At 37.5% G+C, this 22,107-nt stretch overlaps 1 protein-coding gene across 1 annotated transcript in view; it reads right to left on the bottom strand.

Annotated features, from left to right (window-relative positions):
• LOC107751413 (uncharacterized) overlaps positions 1-22,107 on the bottom strand; it is a 36,445-nt gene that overhangs the window by 7,155 nt on the left and 7,183 nt on the right. The window contains exon 2 of the mRNA XM_016567141.1: positions 19,603-19,615. Coding sequence (XP_016422627.1) covers positions 19,603-19,615 — 13 coding nt within the window. The remainder of the gene's footprint in view (positions 1-19,602; positions 19,616-22,107) is intronic.

The raw sequence follows: 22,107 nt of genomic DNA, 5'->3' as shown, positions 1-22,107 counted from the left end.
TGATTAACTATATGAATTGATATAAATATATAAATTTTCTGCCCCCTTATCTTGAATTATGTGATCATTCTTAATGCATATTAATATTCTGATTCATGCAGTGAAAGAACGCACTGTAAATGCGCACGCGCTCTAAAGGCTGTGTTGGTCTAACCAGATTTCATCACGTCGCGTATGCGTGCCTCTGTAGGTGTGTTTTGTTTGGTTTTTGCAATATACTCGATAATGTCATGATGTCTCACGAGTTCAGTATTTGCGCTAAACCTCCGCAGATTTGGCTTGCATGACCTTCCCCAAGAAATTAATTAGGCCTAGTGAACATAACTTACGAAAAGTAACCCGCCAAATTGGCTAGTGATTTGACAGCATTACCCGCCACAGCTGATTTTTACTCGCATTTGGAGGGTTGTCGGGTGTTAATTTCAAACCCTGTTTATAGTTATATGGTAACGAAAGTGGTTAACATTCAAAATGTTCTTTTTCATCAGTAGTATTATTTGTGATTTGAATTTTGTGAACAGGTGTTCCTCTTTTGCTATGTTATAAGCTAGGCTTCGGATGCTTTCACTTTCGAATTTGAGATCTTGTCATCACGTTTTACAAGAAAATATAATTGTCTGTTTTGCTTATATCTATACACCTTTCACTTTTTAGGACTAAAACAAAAGTTTTTAATTAAAAAGCACAACAATAAAACAGTAGACTACAATGACAAACTAGCTTACATAATGTCTATTAACAAAAACGAATAAGATGAGGCATGGCATGCACCACATGTTGTATTATTAGGCCTATATATCGACTAATAAATTACAGAATGGTTAGCAAACACTAAGGAATAAATAAAATAAAATAAAAAAATAAATAAAAATAAAGCAAGCCTCCATTGCTTAATGTGAGGTAAACAGCAAAGATAACAAGCTTTTCAAAATGAAAACAAAAAGAAAAGTAAAACGCAATCGTTTCCTCGATATTCGCGTAATTTTTAATATAAGCCAGGCTCTACACCTGATGCGCTTGCACTGAAAGCGCCTCTCTTCACGTGATCAGTGAATTCTGACTCCTGCTACAATGTGCCACGGCTCTGCAACGCCCGCCGTATAGAGCAGACGCTTTAGAGCAGCGCAGACCATGCACTCGCACAAATGAGACCACCGACCACGTCAAATTTTAACTCGCACATTCGCAAAAAATTGTCGCCGTCTAGAGTCCTGGTATCACCGAGAGTTCGCATGATTGTTAAATCGAAACCGAAAGTAAAACGCACAAGCGCTTTCAAAAGCGATTTTGTTGCCCGCTTTTTGAGAGTGACTCCACGATATGCGCAAATTAGGCTACATAACATATCTAGGCTGTTATTAGTATGTAGGCTATAATAGGTTGTGTAGTTGTCTATATCTCTTTATCATACTTGGAAAAATGTGCAAAGTAGCTTAATTTGATTATGGCTGCTCTTATTGTTAGCACTAAGAAATAGTTATAGCACATAGTCTTAAATAGCACTTAAGACTAAGAAATCAATCATTATGGGGGGGCATACCCTTGGAACCCAGAGGAACCAATTGTCACCCACCACAGTCTCACAAAATTCTGTGAGGACACTGGGAATGTAGAGGAAACATTGTAGGATTGGCTGTCTCGATGTGTGTGTGTATGCCAGTTCACCTTACTTGCTTAGTTATTAGCATGTGGACCATGTATGGCATTAACATTTCTACAGTAAAGCATAAGGGGGGCCTCACACAAAGAGCAGCCTTGGGGCCTGCTATAATAACCTCCCCCGGTTATTATAACCTAAAGATGCTATGTGAAAGTTTGAAACAGAAAATAGTGGTTTTCATCTCGGCACTTTCTTGGTAAAGAAAACACATTTTTACTCCAATTAATATATATAGCTTATAGCGTTTTTTTATTTATTTTATTTTATTTATTTATTTATTATTATATATATATATATTTTTTGTAATTTAAGTAATTTAATAAAAGCCAAGGGTCAAGTGCCCAACTAAAGCAAACACTTTTCACTATAATGGTGACTTTAAATGAAACTTAAAAAAAAAAAAATGACTAGAGCTAAACCTCTGTTAATTCTCAGAAACAACTTATAAAAGAAATAAAGTCAATCTGGTTAATAAAAAGTGAAGGTAATTATGTTTTTGGAGTTGATTAATCATCCTCTAAACATGTTTCAATGGCTGATATCAGATCACTTATTAGTAGAAATTAATTTAAGTGGGAAAGAAAAAGTTGTCAGCTGAAACGCGACTGTAACATTTGAAATAAAATAATTATTTACAATTTACATAAAATAACAATAAAAATAGAACAATTATTTATCTGGTTGAATTAAGCAAAAAAGCCAAATTAGGCTACATGAACACACATTGTGGTATTGAAAACTGTATTAAACTATAAGTTAAAATAACATGTGTCAGTAAGTAAATACAACTTAACTGAATGAACGTAAACTTTGGTACTGAAAACTGAAGTTCACCTTACTTTCATAAAGTTATTCCAACTAAATTGTATAAGTTCAAATAACATTAAATTTGTCAAGTTGTACATTGTGCAAAAGGCGATAAAGATACTGATGGTGCGCTGTCGCATTGACTCTGTTGGAGACTTTGATTATGAAAGACGCGCATCACGTAGCGGTACGCTACGGGCAGATGTCAGTATGAGGAAGCTGACAGTCTGTGTCTGTGGCAGTTAGCGATCGGTCTCTCTGCATAACGAGTACCAGAGACGTTCATTATCATTTATCAGCCTCAGCTTGACTGTATTTGTGCCGGGGTCGTCCTATAGGGGGTGGGAACGATCGCTTTACACTGTTTTTCGGTTTATAGTTGTTTTGTTAGTTGTGACGCAGTTATGAAGCGAGAAATGCTACATGATAATGATAACGCACACGTGCTGCTGTGTCTGTGGCAGTTAGCGATCGGTCTCTCTGCATAACGAGCACCAGAGACGTGCAGGACCAATTTATCAGCCTCAGCTTGACTGTATTTTGTGCCGTGTGCGTCCTATAGGAGTGGGTAACGATCGCTTTACACTGTTTTTCGGTTTATAGTTGTTTTGCTAGTTGTGACGCAGTTATGAAGCGAGAAATGCTACATGATAATGATAACGCACACGTGCTGCATCTGATGTATCTACGATTGCAGTTAACGTTACAATGTTAATACCTTTATTATCGATCATGTAGATATCAGTGAATGTGATGTTATATTCAGTGTTTCTACTATTGTATTCCAGCTTGAGGGGAGCAGCCTATAATGTATGTCAATGATGTTAGATTCCTGTTCTTTGTGTTTGCAGATAAACAGAATAACTTACTCATGATTCAGCCTCTCCATCTCTATGCGCTCGGCTGCTGTCATTACAGAGACTGAACAGAGCTAAGAATATTCATCTCATCTGAGCACTATAAAGCGGCCCGTTGACTGATCACAATACCCAAACCTCTCTCACTGTAACCAAGCTCATCTTTCAGTATCCTGACATCCAACCACTAACTGAAGTGTATGTAAAGGCTGTCTTCCCTCACTACTGTTGATTATCATACTTTATGATCATTAAAGCTGTTGAAACTGGTACTCCCCTCTGTGTGTTCTGACCGACACACCTGGTTCACTATGATACCTTACTAGCCCTAATAATTCAGGTAGCTCTTCGCTACATACATATATCCAAACAAGTGCAAACAAGAATGGATGGTGCAGTGTACTATGCACTAGTTTAGGAGAGTTGAGGCCTGTTGACTTATGGGGACACAGGTTCAAGACTTGGAATCATGTCCTGATTTTATTTTCCCACTGTTCCTGCATACACTCCACTCTTAAAAACACCAACCACATGTTGGCCGGCGACAGCTCATGACGTCACTACCGGTGCGACTATAGTATAAATAGCCGCCGGGAGAACACGTCATCTTCTTCTTCGTCTTCATTGACTGTTTTGTTTGAAGCGTGCATTCCGTAGTAAGAACGATCTTTCTTCCTTCTAGTGATGGAAAAATGAAGCTTTGCAACGCACCGAGGCTTTCCCCTCAACTGTTGTGCAAAAGGCGATAAAGATACTGATGGTGCTCTGTCGCATTGACTCTGTTGGAGACTTTGATTATGAAAGACGCGCATCACGTAGCGGTACGCTACGGGCAGATGTCAGTATGAGGAAGCTGACAGTCTGTGTCTGTGGCAGTTAGCGATCGGTCTCTCTGCATAACGAGCACCAGAGACGTGCAGGACCAATTTATCAGCCTCAGCTTGACTGTATTTTGTGCCGTGTGCGTCCTATAGGAGTGGGTAACGATCGCTTTACACTGTTTTCAGTTTATAGTTGTTTTGTTAGTTGTGACGCAGTTATGAAGCGAGATATGCTACATGATAATGGTAACGCACACGTGCTGTATCTGATGTATCTACGATTGCAGTTAAAGTTACAATGTTAATACCTTTATTATCGATCATGTAGATATCAATGAATGTGATGTTATATTCAGTGTTACTACTATTGTATTCCAGCTTGAGGGGAGCAGCCTATAATGTATGTCAATGATGTTAGTTCATTCTTCTAATTGCTGATGTTAGATTCCTGATCTTTGTGTTTGCAGATAAACCACACACATCCACAAAACCTGTACTCATATGCCCTGCATATCTCTACAATCATACAATCAAGCTCCTGTCCGTTGATAATCATCCAGTCTGTCGTGAGTCAAACCAACTGCAGTAAAGATTGCACGGCAGATAGCCGGTACATTTGATTCCCTCTGGAAGAATAACTTACTCATGATTCAGCCTCTCCATCTCTATGCGCTCGGCTGCTGTCATTACAGAGACTGAACAGAGCTAAGAATATTCATCTCATCTGAGCACTATAAAGCGGCCCGTTGACTGATCACAATACCCAAACCTCTCTCACTGTAACCAAGCTCATCTTTCAGTATCCTGACATCCAACCACTAACTGGAGTGTATGTAAAGGCTGTCTTCCCTCACTACTGTTGATTATCATACTTTATGATCATTAAAGCTGTTGAAACTGATACTCCCCTCTGTGTGTTCTGACCGACACACCTGGTTCACTACGATACCTTACTAGCCCTAATAATTCAGGTAGCTCTTCGCTACATACATATATCCAAACAAGTGCAAACAAGAATGGATGGTGCAGTGTACTATGCACTAGTTTAGGAGAGTTGAGGCCTGTTGACTTATGGGGACACAGGTTCAAGACTTGGAATCATGTCCTGATTTTATTTTCCCACTGTTCCTGCATACACTCCACTCTTCTAAAAATAAAGAAAAACCCTATAGCCAAATTATGATTGTTCTTATTTTCTACATACAATTCTCAGAAAATGAACTTTATTGGTACTTTAGCAGAAGGGTGGATTTCAGGAGGAAAAATGTAATAAAACTTTAAAACTGGTCCAGAAATACAACATTTACAACATTACAACAATACAACATGTAATATATCCCCAAACAGCTGTCAATTTCAAACAAAAATATTATTTCGTTTTTTTTTTTTATCACTGATTGTAAACTACACTGGCACAATCATCAGAGATGGACCAGTCAGAAGTAATTATTTGTGTAAATGCAATGCAAAACTAGAATGTAAATTATTGCCATCTTTCCCCATCTAATTTTTTTTCCATGTTTTGGAATTAACAGAGGCTTGAGATGAGATGCGTAAGAAATAATTACACACAAGAATGTTTGTAATGTAATGAAATGACAAAAAACCAGACAAATGTCATGAAATAAAACATCTGAGCAATGTCTTAAGGGTTGTGTTAACTGTGTAGGAATAATTGAACACCAGGTAGTACAGACAAAAATATCTCCATAAATGCCTTGCCATGGTCGTGCAAAAAATAAAAAATAAAATAAAATACAAAATAAATAAATACATAAATAAATGACTGCAAAATACAAATGATATGCATTACTGTCAAATATAAGAATTGGGCTGGTTTGGCTTTGCAGACCTGGCAACCCTGCTCATTGCTGGTAGCACCTTCTGTCCAGTTATTTCCCCACCACCTATGTTTTGTAAATAAAATGAATAAATTAAAATATGGTAGTCACATGTAAAATCATGCTCCTTATTGCCAGGGCTATAATAATAATAATAATAATAAACGATGGAATGTCATAAAGAAATATCATAAACACATAGAAACGACGAAAACAACCTAATTAAAAGTGACATTTCCCAATATTTAGTAGGTATAATAGCCTAATTGTAACATTTATAATACATATATTTATTTTCCACAGTGTTAGTAACAGCAAGATAAATTACTAAAAGGATGATGCTGAATTAAGTTTTTGTCACGGTGTTTTCCAATTTACCTCGTCAATGCAGTTTACAGAATACTGTTAATCCAGAAGACAAACCACTGGGCTGGGACCAAACCATCCCTGACGCAGTCCCACTAGACTAGCCTTTCTGACAGCTTCTGTTGAGCCCACGAAGCATCGCATGTTTGGTAAGCTACTTGTTACTGAAAACACCGTTTTAACCTTTTCGGCTAGCACAAATCGTTAGAACACCGAGAGAAAGATATTAAGCCTAAATGTCTTACCATGGTCGAGTAAACACCAGAACAATAAGGGCAAAATAAAGAGAAGCTTCATTTTCATTAGGCTTTCTAAAAAAAAAATGCAAATTTTGATACATAGTGCTATGTTCTTTCTCTTCAGTAAATCCGAAGCCATTGTGTCTTCTTCTTCTTATTATTGTTTTACAGCGGCTGGTATCCAGCTTACTGGTACATTAAGAAACCGTTGTGTCACGAATGAAAGTGAAAATGTAATTTGGGAGGCTCCCACACTGCAGCGCGAAGACGTAGAGACGTCACGTTCTTTAATCTGTATTAGCGCTGTTTGTAAAGTGCTGTGTAAATGCTGTTTGATAGTGTTAGTACATAATAATCCGTTTCGTCTAAAAATTTGAAGACTTTTAAGCAAAACAGTTCTTAATGTTGCAGTTTACTTTTTTTTTTTTTTGGTGGCTGCTATGTTTCTTGAATTAATATAGCCTAGTATAATTTGCCGTTTTATTATTTTGGTTACAGACATTAATTATCTAGGTGTATTCATACATTATATAGCTTTCACAGACACCAAAAAGAGAGTAAGAGAGCACTGCATGCCCTGATTATTCAGACAGTAATACTGTCTGTCAAATGTATATAATTGCTATAACATTTATTGTGTAGTTGAGGACTTGATTTTGGCCTAAACCTTTATCCCGGTTTTCCCGGGAGACAGAACTTAAGAAGAGAGAAAGACAAGCATCCCAAGTGTTTACAGTCTCTGACTGTGTATAATATGCAATTAGCATCTTTCTTCATTCACACCAGAACTATAGAAATAATATTTAAAAAAAAAGCTATCTTCAAATAAATAAAAACAATGATATTCTTATGATTTTCTAATGATATTTGATATTTGATATTCTAGTGTATACTAGCCAGGATAATGTTTATTGTCTCGTATACTCTCAAAAACACACATCATATTCATTGTAGTTGTCGACAGCCTAAACCCAACTAAGATTCACTAGTCAAGTCGAGTCAAGTCGAGTCAAGTCAAGTCAAGTGGAGTTAATTGTCATTTCAACCATATACAAGTACATAGTGAAACGAAACAATGTTTCACCAAGGTGCTACATAAGACAAACACAGAACAACACAAAACTACAAGGGACTACATAAAAAAATACATAAAGTGTACAAGTACAAACATGTGCAGACAGCACAAGGCAGTACAATGACTACTGGGACAGACAATGGGCACAGTAAGTCCTAGTGCAGCGCTGACCAGTACACAGTTCTGTTTAAAAGTAAACATAGTGACACTAGTGCAAAGAGTACAATATAAGTAGCTGAAGTAGTGTAAGTGTAAACATAAGAGTAGCAGCCAATATACAGTATAATAAGTATTGTAGCAGCATAAACATGTGCAAAAAACTTACAAAAAACAGGATGCTCAGTTGTGTGTGTATATGTGCATGTGTGTGTTCCTTCAGTCCAGTTTCTGAGTGTTGAGAAATCTGATGGCATGAAGAAACTGTTGCACAGTCTGGTCGTGAGGGCCCTAATGCTTCGGTACCCTTTACCAGATGGCAGGAGGGTAAAGAGTGTGTGAGAGGGGTGTGTGGGGTCATCCACAATGCTGGGGGCTTTGCGGATGCAGCGTGAGGTGTAAATGTCCGTGAAAAACTGACTGTCCAGTCAGTTATCAGATTGATTTGTGACAAAAAAAGGTTTTATTTATTGTTATGCTCATTTTAACAAAGCAGCAAAAAAATCTTATTTTCAGTGTATTTAGTAGTGTGTTTAGCTGTCAATCTGTGGTGCCAACTATGGTCGCAAGTTCCGATGGTAACGATGGAACTTGCGACCATAGTTGCTTTTGGGAAATGCACCCCAGTGTAGTTTAACAGTGATGCATGATGGGTAAGAATCCAGTTTGACCTCTGATCAATAACTCCTCTCTGACTGTTTTTTGCTTTGCTGGATTGATTCTGTCCACCAATTTCACTGTTAAGCAGTTTTATCTAGAGTGGAAGTCAGACGGTGAGTTCATAACACAACAACTGAACACACATCAAACTAATTGTTTTTCAGCAAATGCTAAAATGAACGCTGGTGTGGGATGCTGAAGCAAGAACCAAGTGAGACTGTGGTCAGTCATACAAGTATGAATGATCATTTACAATTTCCTCAGCATACGAACTGGCATTGTGATCCATTGTGTTCCTATTGTTTAATCGCACTCCCTCCCACATTACGTCACTTCCGGTTTGGCATTTTTCAGATGCGGAAGTACAATTTTCTCACAAAAACAACTCCAGAAGCCTCAGTAGCGTATTTATAATCTAGTTCCTACCTTATTTGTTTCTATACATAGACTCACTAGGGGCTCTAACCTGCAATATGCTCTTTAAGGAGACCTGCTGAGCAAGCCAGGAGTGTCAGCCTTAAGCTTTCACCTGCACACCCACTGAAGCTAAAAAATATTACCTTTTTTTCAGTGTACTTTCATTATTCCATTGACAAAAGCTGAGAACTGAAAAAAAAAATCACAACATTTTAAGATCACTAGAGTAAAATGTGCACACTATTCTTCTACTTTTAGCTGTTTAACATAACCTTTCATAAATTTAATTGATAAAAATAAGAGTATTTTCCACTAATAAAAACATTTAAAGTCTTAAGCACATTTATATGTATCTACATATAATATGCGTTCAGTGGACCTTGTTCATGAAACTTGCATATATATGAGTAAATGTGTGTGTGTGTGTGTGTGTGTACGTACGTACGTACGTACGTACTTGGATGGGTTAAATTCAGAGCACAAATTCTGGAAATGGGACAACATACTTGGCCACACTTCACTTTCACTTTCAAATTTTCACCGTAAAACAGACCTTCCCGAAAACTCTCCTCTGGATTCACAAACACTTCATAAACATCAGATTTGATAGTTAAACATGTGTATGTTAATGAATTCCAATCATTTGTAAATAAGGTGCACATGCCACTACATGGCTAAAAAAACAAGGTATGTATTGTTGCATCCCTAATACACAATTCACACAGCATTTTTTGCTTTTAGACATTTTACAAAGTCAGGCAACTATGTTGCAAAAAGTATGTTAAACTATAAAAATACAATATATTCACCCTTTAAGAACAGTTAAATTCTTAATAAGGGCCAGATGAAGGGCCATTATATCATATGCAAATACAGCATGTGAACTGGGAGGGTCAAACTGGGAGGGTCAAACCGATGCGGCGGCTGTCATCTCGGCTTTGTTGCTGTGTTCAATAAAGTCTTATTTTGACATCTGGAACTCTGCTTCTTGAGCTTTATTGACAAATTTGAGAAGACCATTGTTTGTTCCACAGCAAGGCCTGTTTCAGAAAGGAGATTAAGTGAAAACTCTGTGTATGTTAACCATGAAATGAGGGAAACTCTGGGTTTTCTGTTTCAGAATCTGAGGTATCTCAAACCCAAGAAAGCAGGGTAAATAAAGCATGTTCCTGAAAGAGAGGTAACTTATACCCAGAGTCAGTTACCATGGTAACTTACTCTGTGAGCCTAACCTGGTCATTAAAACCAGAGTTTCTTTCGGTCTCCTCCCTCTTTTTAAAGAGTTGGCCATTTTTAAATACCTATTTCATTTATTTATTCACGCTACAAAAATGCTTTTCTTAGTGAGTATTTTGGAATCTAAATTAAGTGCATTTTACTTAAAACAAGAAAAACAATCTTAATGCAAATGGAAACAAGATTATTTGTCTTACCTCATTAGCAGATCATTTGTAAAATAAAACAAATACACTTAAAAGACTAAATACTTTGTCATTTAAATGCATTTTGATTTAAGAATCTTTATATATTTTGACTGGAAACAACAAGACAAAAATACTAAGTAAAGCTTTATAGTCTGCCAGTTTTTACCTTTGATATTATAACAGTGATTAAGCATTAAAGTTATGTATTGACTCAGAAGTATGCAGACATATTTCTGGCAGGTGCTGTTGCCATGGTGAATCATAATTTCGGAGCTCCATTAATCATGGCTTTTTGTGGTGCAAGTCAACCTACTCAGAGTGGATTGAACTAACTTAGTTCAGTTGTTCTGAAACTGAAAGCTCAGAGGTTCCCATTTCAGGGTAAATCAACCCAGAGTTCAAGTTTCAGAGTTGGTTGAACCTCATTATTGAAACGGGGCCCTGGAACCACTGTTTTGTAAGAAAAAGTGATGAGGACGTTAAAGATCTTGATGAAGATGTTTATTGCAGCATAGCAGTGACAGTACATGTAGTACCTTGGGTTCAACGGAGTCAGAATGAACCCAGAACATCCTAAGTTCAAACCTTTTATACAGTTACAGTTTACTACCCTTAATGTAAATGAAGTTGCTCCTGTCCTAACTGTAGTCTGTATATGTTAATTAAGTTCTGACACCCCTTTTTATGAGATGATTCTCAGTGTCCCACAACCCATTCTCATTCTACAATTGGTCACCATTTGCTCAGGATGTGATCATCCCAAATGGTCTACAAACAGCATAACTGTTGACTTTATTCTTCTCTATAATAATTAAGCCATTTTGGGAAATGAGCATGACCAAACATATATTTTGGAGTGGAATCTGGGTCGGGGCAGACTATAGATTCTTACAGTTTATTTAATTATTTATTGCAGATTTAACCCTCTGGTGCTCTTCGGTCACTTTTGACTGAAAAAAATTCTGTTTTGAATTTTTAAAAATCACAGCTTCATCAGAATGGTACGAAACTTGGTGACTTTTATGGCATTTGGAATGTGATTGTGAACACACACAAAAAATTGAGGGATTGATTCGAGCAAGCTAAGTGGTCGTAAAAAAATAGTCACACTTGTGGTAATCGGGTCAAAAATGACCGACCATAGGAAATTAATGGGAAATTGACAAAAACTAAAATTTTGTGTGTGCAATATACAAATCTGCCACAATGCAGAATAAAAGTACACAGCAATGATGGGGTGAAACTCTAGAACATCAAGAGTGCAAAACCAACACATCCATTCACAAACACACGCGTACACACACATTTATACACACACACACCTATGAACTGGTGCGACTGTAACACAGCAAATATGTAAAATAAAAGTAATAATTCAACTACAATGCTGTAAAAAAGTGGACAGCAAGGAAGGGGTTATACTCTAAAACATCAAGAGTGCAAAACAGACACATACACTCACACACACACACATACACATACACACACACACACACACTCACAGACAAACACACACACATACACAATTATACACATTCAAATGAATTGATATGGCTATAACCATATAGCCATAACGAGTCAGAAAACTGAAATAAGAGGTTGAAATCAGATCAGACCCAGAAGGATTAAGCTCTGATAAAACATTTCTGTTCATTTTTGTTATATTTTTATAGAATTGTAATGTTTTGTGTAACAAAATGCTTGCTTTGTGTTCAGGTTTGACTGTAGTAATAATAATTCAAAAACTGATGCTTCAAATCAACATTTCAAAACAAAAAAAATCTAAACCTTTACAAAAAGTTGTCTTTGAACATGTCTAAACATATATCCAAACCCACAACTTAATAAAAAATAAATATTTATGTCTAAAAACAATTAGAGAATGTATAGGCCTTTTATATAGAGCTATATGGGCATCTATGGGCTAAAACATGGAATTGCAGATGTTTTTCTTATTTTACTCCCACCAGTTGGCACTAATCCATCTAAAAAAATGGATTTTAAAGGCATTGTCTCTATTTTAACATGAAATACTGCCACAACTGAAAAGTAATAGAAAATATTTGAAAAAAAAAATAAAATATTTTTTTTCAATGGGAAAAATGTATCATAATTATTGCATAAATATTAATTAGTACCATGAAATTCTCTCAAAATACAAAAGAAAAAATATTATTAAACAAAAATATGTTACATTGATTTTACTGGGGGGGAAAAGTTCAATTTTAGGTGTCCGGTCACTTTTGACTGTGAAGGCCACAAGTGTGACTCCGAAATAAAGAGCACCAGAGGGTTAAAAGGACACTTTACACCCTACAACCCCTAAAAATGTGTATCGCTACCTTAATTGTTTTTCAATATTTTAAAATAAACAGTGTCAATGACTTCTTTATTGACACTTTGACAAACATATTCCATATGAATGGAGCTGTTTAATCCAAAGGCACTTTTCTACTTTTGGGCCAAACGGTTTTATGAATTGTAAGGAGCAGCTCCAGTTATATTTCCACTTGAACTTGGTTAGGCATGGCCTGATAATGTCATGTCTCTTTTGGGGTTTTGTTTCATGTTCATTGTTTTCATGTCTGTTATTTTGTCATAGTCATAGTTCCTGTCTAGTCATGTGATTCCCTTGATCCTTATAGGTGTGTTCGACTTCATGCCGCGCCGCGCAGACCTATCAGCGAGAGTAGCCGCTTGCAGTCGGGGCGTAATTGAAAGCGGAGACGTGAAGTCGGACACTTTCTGCTCCCGGTAGTGATGCTCTCACGGTGTTTGCATACTCTTATCACAGTAAATAACATGCAATATTTGTCAAATGCACAGACTTTTCAGAAACTTTTCATGAGCAACAGAAACCATTTTTATATACTGCTTAATACAGCGCCATCTGTTCAAGAATAAAGTTCAACATAAACATATACTATTTAAATACCAATAAAGTGGAGGTATATTTGCTTTTATCAGTGTTTTTTATATAACGTTATAATATAACATTGCGACTACAGTAAAAAAAGCTTTTACTGTTCTAAAAAACAGATTTGTGAGCAGTATTGGAATTGAAGATGTTAGAAACACACGTCATTGTTGTCATGTGTTGAATTTGGCCAATCGTGAAACAGCTGTGTTGTCATCAGCGCTCCTGCAGTCGCTCTTAAGAAACTGCTCCAGCTGAGTCAGCCGGCTGCTCTAGAAACGCTATCGCAGTACTTGGATGCCACACGTGACAGTGACGTGGCGTCGGCGCCGGTTCAAGTCGGACAAAATTTCTAACCGGCATGCACTGCTTCAAGTCAGATTGTGATCGGTCTGCGCAGTGCTGCATGAAGTCGAATGCACCTTTTGTATTCTTGCCTAGTGTGTGTGTCATGTTCTGATTAGTTGCCTTAGTTATGTGCCTCGTTTCCCATTGGTTGATTTGTGTCATGTGACCCTCTTTGTTTGGTATTTATAGACCTCATGTTGCATTTGTCTCTCATCGAGTATTGTCCCTGTACCTCTGTTGGTGAGTTCTTGTTTATGCCAAGTCTGTTCAAGTTAAGTCTGCTCAAGTCAAGTTTGTTCAAGTCAAGTTCAAGTCAAGTCTGTTCATGCCAGTCAAGTCTTTCTTCATTTGTTTGGATTTGAATTTTACCTTGTTTAAATAAAGCTGCACTTGGGTTCTTTTCAACTCGCCTCCAGTGGACTCATTACAATTCCAAACCATTCTTGATCTGGAATTCTTAGTCAAACATGCTGAACCGTGCTGTAGAATGCCTGGAGTCACGTCGCTGCTCAGGGGTGCGTTTCCCAAAAGCATTGTTAGCTATCTATGGTAGTTAGTTCTATTGGTAACGACGGAACTTGCGACCATAGTTGCTTTTGGGAAACGCACCCCAGGATGGGTCATTTGTCTGTTGCCTAGCCACCAGTTTTTCTGTAGCTGGCCAAGAGAGTTATTTGAGTGAAGTAAACACAAGTTAATAGTAACATTTAAAAGAAATATTTCATCCTTAATAGCATGGGCGATATTTACATCTGGTTCCATATCTTAACTCTTGCATTACCAAAGCAATGGCTGACACAATTGTGTTGCATTCCAAAGGGCTCTGTTATCAGCCCAACAGTGAAAAATTAAAAAATATCCGTATCATATTGAGCCAGATCGGCACAGAATGGAATGGTTAAGCAACAAGAATGGTTTGGCTCAGTGGTACAAAAGCGGCTTAAGTCTTCTAAAGGGACATGGTTTGTCCCTCAACCATTTGCTTCCAGACTGTCATATGCTACATTTGAAATAATAATTTAGTGGTTGAAAATAGTGATTCTGAGTTGCCAGAACTTGCGAGCAAGTTCACAACACTAATTAAACCTTGGTTAGTACAACATACTATTCTCATTTCACTTTACTTGGTTATTTCAAGGCAGTTGGTTTGCATGTTTTGTTTTTTTTTGAGTAAGGCTTACTAATTAGAATTTACAGTGTATGTCCAAAAAAATTGATTATTTTAAGTAGTATTTCAGCCTGATCAACGGGTGCCCCTCCAGCAGCACCCACCGGTGGGGTTTCAGCCTGATCAGCGGATGCCCCTCCAGCAGCACCCATCGGTGGGGTTTCAGCCTGATCGGAGGATGCCCATCCAGCAGCACCCATCGGCGAGGTCTCAGTCTGATCAGCGGATGCCCCTCCAGCAGCACCCATCGGCGAGGTCTCAGTCTGATCAGCGGATGCCCCTCCAGCAGCACCCATTGGCGAGGTCTCAGTCTGATCAGCGGATGCCCCTCCAGCAGCACCCATTCGCGGAGTCCCATTCTGATTAAGAGCGCCCATCGGCGGGGTCTCAGTCTGATCAGCGGATGCCCCTCCAGCAGCACCCATCGGCGAGGTCTCAGTCTGATCAGCGGATGCCCCTCCAGCAGCACCCATTCGCGGAGTCCCATTCTGATTAAGGGATGCCCCATCAGCAAACACCATTTGCAGAGTCTCAGTCTGAGTAAAGAGCAATCCTTCTTCACCATTCTCCTGAAAGAACACAGATTCACAGAAGGTAAGACAAATTATTGTGGAAAAAATTGATGATTCAGTTACACAAACAAACAGTTACACATTTTTTTTCAATTTAGGGGTAAAACGTTTGAAATACGTGACCAGCGATATACAGTTTGCAAACATTCAGACGCCACCTGCATTGCTGAGAGCAGCGTTAAGATGAACGTAAATATGTGCTGTGCACTTTCCTCTCAATAGCAAAATAAACACACAACAAAATAACAGTGCTGAGAAAACAGCAGTTAAGAAAGCATCTTGTCATAGTGATGTATAAATGTTTCCATGAGCTTCAATTTGGCACTCCAGTCATGTCACATTTATTTATATAGCATAGGGCTTTAAAGCAAGTAGCTTTACTGTGTCGTTGTCGCTACAGTTTCTATAAAGAAGCTCCCCAGAGTATTCATGTTTTTACTTATGGACGTCTGATCTCGAGGGACTGAACAAAATAAATGAACTGGAGAAGATTTTCAAGTCAAAGAAGGTGAATCCCCAGAGCCACACCTAGCAATTGTGTAATCGCCACATGCCAATGGTAGTTAAAAGCAAGCGGTTTCAAACTCCAATAAAACAAACTTTGGTTTGGCCTAATTTTGTTCAAAATTACATCACACCATTTAGTTCTTTGATTTTGCTTGAAGTTTATTGGAGCCTTAACAGTTCTCAAAGATGCCAGTCTGTTTAAAATCTGTAGGTGTTTACAGGCAGATTTTGTGCTCATAGTATCTCACCTGATCCTGATCATTGTGGTGTGTCCTATTTCCTGTTTGAACAATAACAATAAAAGTGTACTTTGGTCAGTTAGTATAAAAATACATACTTACACAAATATACATACTTTTTTGGCACAATAAATCTCATTCCAGCTTGCCGAATCAGCTGTATGCAATACTTGCCATTTTGTCTTGGTCTCCTGCAGTGACAGTAAATCGCACAAGCAACTGCAACCAGCAGAACAACAACAGCAGCAGCAACAGCAACAGCAGCAGCAGTTGAATCTGGAACAGCTAAAGACAGACAGTTGTTATTTCTCAAGATGGACTGATAAGCAACTTTACCTATACATTTGATGGATATTTAGTAGAATGTTGTACACTGTAAAAAAAAAAAAAAAAAAAAGTTATTTTACAGGAATTTTCTGTTTTTTTATTTTTTTTTTAAGAATTTCCCCTTTTTTTTCATTATACAGTGAAATACCTGTTGTATATATTTTCTGTACTTTAAAGTTCCACCATTAAATTTACAGATAATTGCTTGTATTTCGGTATTACATAAATTTTATGTTTTTTAAATGGAAATTTTCTGTATTTTCACAGAGTAATGTGTAATTTTACATAAAATGTTATTTAATATTTAAAGATTATTCCTGTAATTTTTTTTTAACCACAAATCATTCAGTAAAAGTGTTATTATTAGCCTACCATGAGTCCCATTCTGATTAAGGGATGCCCCATCAGCAAACACCATTTGCAGAGTCTCAGTCTGAGTAAAGAGCAATCCTTCTTCACCATTCTCCTGAAAGAACACAGATTCACAGAAGGTAAGACAAATTATTGTGGAAAAAATTGATGATTCAGTTACACAAACAAACAGTTACACATTTTTTTTCAATTTAGGGGTAAAACGTTTGAAATACGTGACCAGCGATATACAGTTTGCAAACATTCAGACGCCACCTGCATTGCTGAGAGCAGCGTTAAGATGAACGTAAATATGTGCTGTGCACTTTCCTCTCAATAGCAAAATAAACACACAACAAAATAACAGTGCTGAGAAAACAGCAGTTAAGAAAGCATCTTGTCATAGTGATGTATAAATGTTTCCATGAGCTTCAATTTGGCACTCCAGTCATGTCACATTTATTTATATAGCATAGGGCTTTAAAGCAAGTAGCTTTACTGTGTCGTTGTCGCTACAGTTTCTATAAAGAAGCTCCCCAGAGTATTCATGTTTTTACTTATGGACGTCTGATCTCGAGGGACTGAACAAAATAAATGAACTGGAGAAGATTTTCAAGTCAAAGAAGGTGAATCCCCAGAGCCACACCTAGCAATTGTGTAATCGCCACATGCCAATGGTAGTTAAAAGCAAGCGGTTTCAAACTCCAATAAAACAAACTTTGGTTTGGCCTAATTTTGTTCAAAATTACATCACACCATTTAGTTCTTTGATTTTGCTTGAAGTTTATTGGAGCCTTAACAGTTCTCAAAGATGCCAGTCTGTTTAAAATCTGTAGGTGTTTACAGGCAGATTTTGTGCTCATAGTATCTCACCTGATCCTGATCATTGTGGTGTGTCCTATTTCCTGTTTGAACAATAACAATAAAAGTGTACTTTGGTCAGTTAGTATAAAAATACATACTTACACAAATATACATACTTTTTTGGCACAATAAATCTCATTCCAGCTTGCCGAATCAGCTGTATGCAATACTTGCCATTTTGTCTTGGTCTCCTGCAGTGACAGTAAATCGCACAAGCAACTGCAACCAGCAGAACAACAACAGCAGCAGCAACAGCAACAGCAGCAGCAGTTGAATCTGGAACAGCTAAAGACAGACAGTTGTTATTTCTCAAGATGGACTGATAAGCAACTTTACCTATACATTTGATGGATATTTAGTAGAATGTTGTACACTGTAAAAAAAAAAAAAAAAAAAAGTTATTTTACAGGAATTTTCTGTTTTTTTATTTTTTTTTTAAGAATTTCCCCTTTTTTTTCATTATACAGTGAAATACCTGTTGTATATATTTTCTGTACTTTAAAGTTCCACCATTAAATTTACAGATAATTGCTTGTATTTCGGTATTACATAAATTTTATGTTTTTTAAATGGAAATTTTCTGTATTTTCACAGAGTAATGTGTAATTTTACATAAAATGTTATTTAATATTTAAAGATTATTCCTGTAATTTTTTTTTAACCACAAATCATTCAGTAAAAGTGTTATTATTAGCCTACCATTGAAGATCGTTAATCATGTGAGCATTACAGTGATGATTTGTGAAGGTCAAATAATAGTATTTGTACAGTGCATGTACTGTAAATTATGCATTGTTTCTTTTACTACTCTTTTAACCTTGTCTTGCAAATAAATGCAAATTTTAATCATTATTTGGCTAATTATTTGTTTTCCGTGATGGTAGGTTTAGGGTAAGGTTAGTGTAGTGTGTGTGTGTGTGTGTTTGTGTTTGTGTGCCCGGGCTTGATGACGCAGATTCAAATTTGCCACCAATTTAGCTCCGCCCACGATGGTTGGCTGAGCTGTTTCTGTACCGTACGACACAACATTAGTGGTGGAAATTTTGATTCTTTCAAGAGATTCGTTAATTTTCAGGTTGTTCACCAAAATGATTCGTTCAGATTCGTTCACCGATTCGTTCAGTGACCATTTCTTCATATTACATAAATACGCCAGCAGGTGGAGAAAAAGTCTTATGTGCTATGTCTTAAGTCAACAAATGTATTTACTTGTTACAAAAAACTGATTTGGCTTTATTCAAATGTGTGCATAATCTACTCATTAAATAAACAAAGTCTAAATAAGTTGTTCAGATGACCAAAGCACAAGGTTTTCTTGTATAATTAACATTTTAATTGTTTGGTCAGACATTTACACATTCATAAATCGGGGATTAAACGTGGAGTTATGTTCTGTATGTTAAATATGACTATATAAACAAGCGTATGTGCACAGTACCTATAACTGCGCTTTGCATCCGCTTTCTGCTGATGGCTGATTGAGATTGACTCACATGCTAAATGGCCGACTGACCCGGTACAATCTCATTCATTTCGTTCACGAACGAGATATGTACCAGTTCATTCAACTCGTTCGCGAACGAGATGTACCAGTTCATTCAACTCGTTCACGAACGACATGTACCAGTTCATTCAACTCGTTCGCGAACGACATGTACCAGTTTGGTCATTTCATTCACGAACGAGAAGTACCAGTTCATTCAACTCGTTCGCGAACGACATGTACCAGTTCATTCAACTCGTTCGCGAACGACATGTACCAGTTAATTCAACTCGTTCACGAACGACATGTACCAGTTCGGTCATTTCGATCCTGAACGAGAAGATCTCTCGATCTCGTTCAGACTCAAATTAATCTTGTTCAGTGAAGGGCGTATTCGTTCACTACATTCAACAAATCACATGCTCCGTCACATCTCATACTCGAAGGCTATTGGCTCGAGGTTTAGTCATTCTTTGACAGGATGAAACAGTCCACAGAGCTACCCGGTTCACCGAGCTGTGCATGCGCTGCTAATAGCTTCTATGGAGGGAGTAATTTCAGTGAACGAGAAATATGAGTCAATGGATAACGAGAACGATTGGTTCACCTAAAAGATTTGTTCAAAAAGAACGATTCATTCACGAACGTAACATCACAACACAACAGCGATGGAAACGCGGATGATTTGAATTTATTTCAGGCTGTACATTTGGAAATGTGTGAGTTTAATACACGAGTTTCACAATTTGAGTTGAATTACTGAAATAAATTAACTATTCCACGACATTCTAATTTATTGAGATGCACCTGTATGTGCTCTTTCTTTAGTGAGACTGTTTCGCCAACTACAACAAATTCTGACGATAGTACAGCAGACATGCCAACAGACTGAGGTAAGTCTTTCATACAGCATATTTTATATAGTGTGGCTGCACTGCACATTTGTGTTTTTAAGTGTAGTTTAGAAGCTAAAATTAGCATTTCTAAATGGTGTTCAGTTCAGACACATAACTGGCATTGAGAGCTGAAGGGCAAAACACTGAAAACTGCAGCACGTTTATAAGAAAGATCAGTTGACCTCAAAAGACTCAAAACAAGATTTAATAAACTGTTTTGTTTCGAGTGTATATAAAGTCTTTGCTCATCTGGAAGTACCCACCAGTTTTTCAAACTCTTAAACGGCGGGACATTTTGAAATGCTTAACGTGGCTAACTATCAAAGCAGTGTTGAGAGTGAATCCAGTTACACCTTATTTATTATGAGTATGAACGCAACATGGTAAATCGCAAGGTAGGCGCTTTTTCCCCCTTTCATGTTCTCCTGTACATGTACATAGTATATTTTATTAAGTATACAGAATTTGGTCCTCCATTGTCACTATATTAATGCGTTCAGCGTTTTGTAATGGTTTTCTATGGGAAAACGCTTAACTTGCAATTAAAAAGCGTTTGCATTCACATTCTGGGCGCATTTGCTCACCTACACTTATATTATGCATGTATTGCATATGTTAATCTTATAAGTAATAATTGATATAATATTTGTGTTCTGATGAGGAATGAAACACACATCTTAAGGCCTGAGGCTGAGTAAACTGCCGTTACATATTGGATTGTTGATTATGAAAATTGCATCTATCCTGGACAGTTACAACCCCAGGTAGTAATATCATGCAGCTAAGTCAAAGTAAATAATATAAATTTACTTTCTATAAATGTAGCTAATATCACATGGCGGACCAAAACATCACTGTTAACCTTTCCTGCTCAGCTTCCAGATCATTGTCTCAGTGGAACATAGGCTGTAATGTGTGAATGTAATACAAAGTATTAAAACAATTTTTTTTGGTTTCAGGCTGTGTGGAAAGACTGTGGAGATCTACAGCAGATAAGCATGGCAATTCAGGTGTGGAACAAGTCAGCTTTTGTTATTATTGGTATTATTTTATTAACTAGAACCATATGGATTACCTTTGTGCTGTATCGAGCAGTATCGAATTTTAATGTTTACATACATTTTCGGGTTAACTGGGACCATGAAAACATGTAATTTGGGCCTAGAGTTAAGGGGTTTAAGAGTTTGAAAAAATCAGGAACCAGTATCAAAGTCGAGGTATCGTTATTGATAGTGAAAATTTTAGAAAGTTTACATTTTTGGCTTAACTGGGACCATGAAAACATGTAATTTGGGCCTAGAGTTAAAAATAATTTCTCCTTCAAGTATGTTACTTTTTCATATGAAAACAAACATTGTGTCAATAAAACACTTCATCAGACAATTGCATTCATTTAAAGGGGTCATATGATGCGATTTCAATTTTTCCTTTATCTTTGGATTGTTACAAGCTCTTCATGCCTAGAGCTGATCCGTGCTGGTCGCTGAGGAAATACATCAACTTCGCGCTGTGGATCGCCGGATCGGCTTTCACCATGGACGAAGCAGAGTCTAGCCCGGGGTCGTCACATGTGGTTACCGCAAGCCCGCCACCGCTCACTCAAGGTGGCCTCCGCTCACTCTAGCCCGCCGTGTGTCACGCTGTGTTTAATTGTGAAAGCGAAACTTCTTTGTTTGGCCTTCCAAAAGAGGACTAGAAATCAGTGGTTAGTTGTATTTGCAACCCCGGTTCCGAAACAGTCCAACCCAAATATCAGATGTGTGCAATGCATTTTATGGAGGACTGTTTTCTGATCCTGGAGGAGTAGACTACAATGCCGGCTGTTCTGACTCACAGACTGTAAGTACGTTTTTCATATTTAAAGAATTTGCCACTGATGATTCACACGCGAGTTTTGAGCAGTGTAGAGTAGCACTTGTTGTTTGTCATTTCTCCAATCACAAATGCAGACATGGTTTTATGTTTACGCGGTGCGACCAGTATGGTGAGGGGCGTAACATTTCCGTCACACGCTTGAGGTATTCGGCCAATCACAACGCACTGGATAGCTGGCCAATCACAGCACACCTCGCTTTTCAGACCGATGAGCTTTGTAAAAATCGACGCGTTTCA

This window comes from Sinocyclocheilus rhinocerous, unplaced genomic scaffold (assembly GCF_001515625.1).
Source record: "Sinocyclocheilus rhinocerous isolate Xijiao unplaced genomic scaffold, SAMN03320098_v1.1 scaffold3124, whole genome shotgun sequence".
In the NCBI taxonomy this organism is placed as follows: domain Eukaryota; kingdom Metazoa; phylum Chordata; class Actinopteri; order Cypriniformes; family Cyprinidae; genus Sinocyclocheilus; species Sinocyclocheilus rhinocerous.
This window is presented reverse-complemented; position numbering and strand designations above follow the sequence as displayed.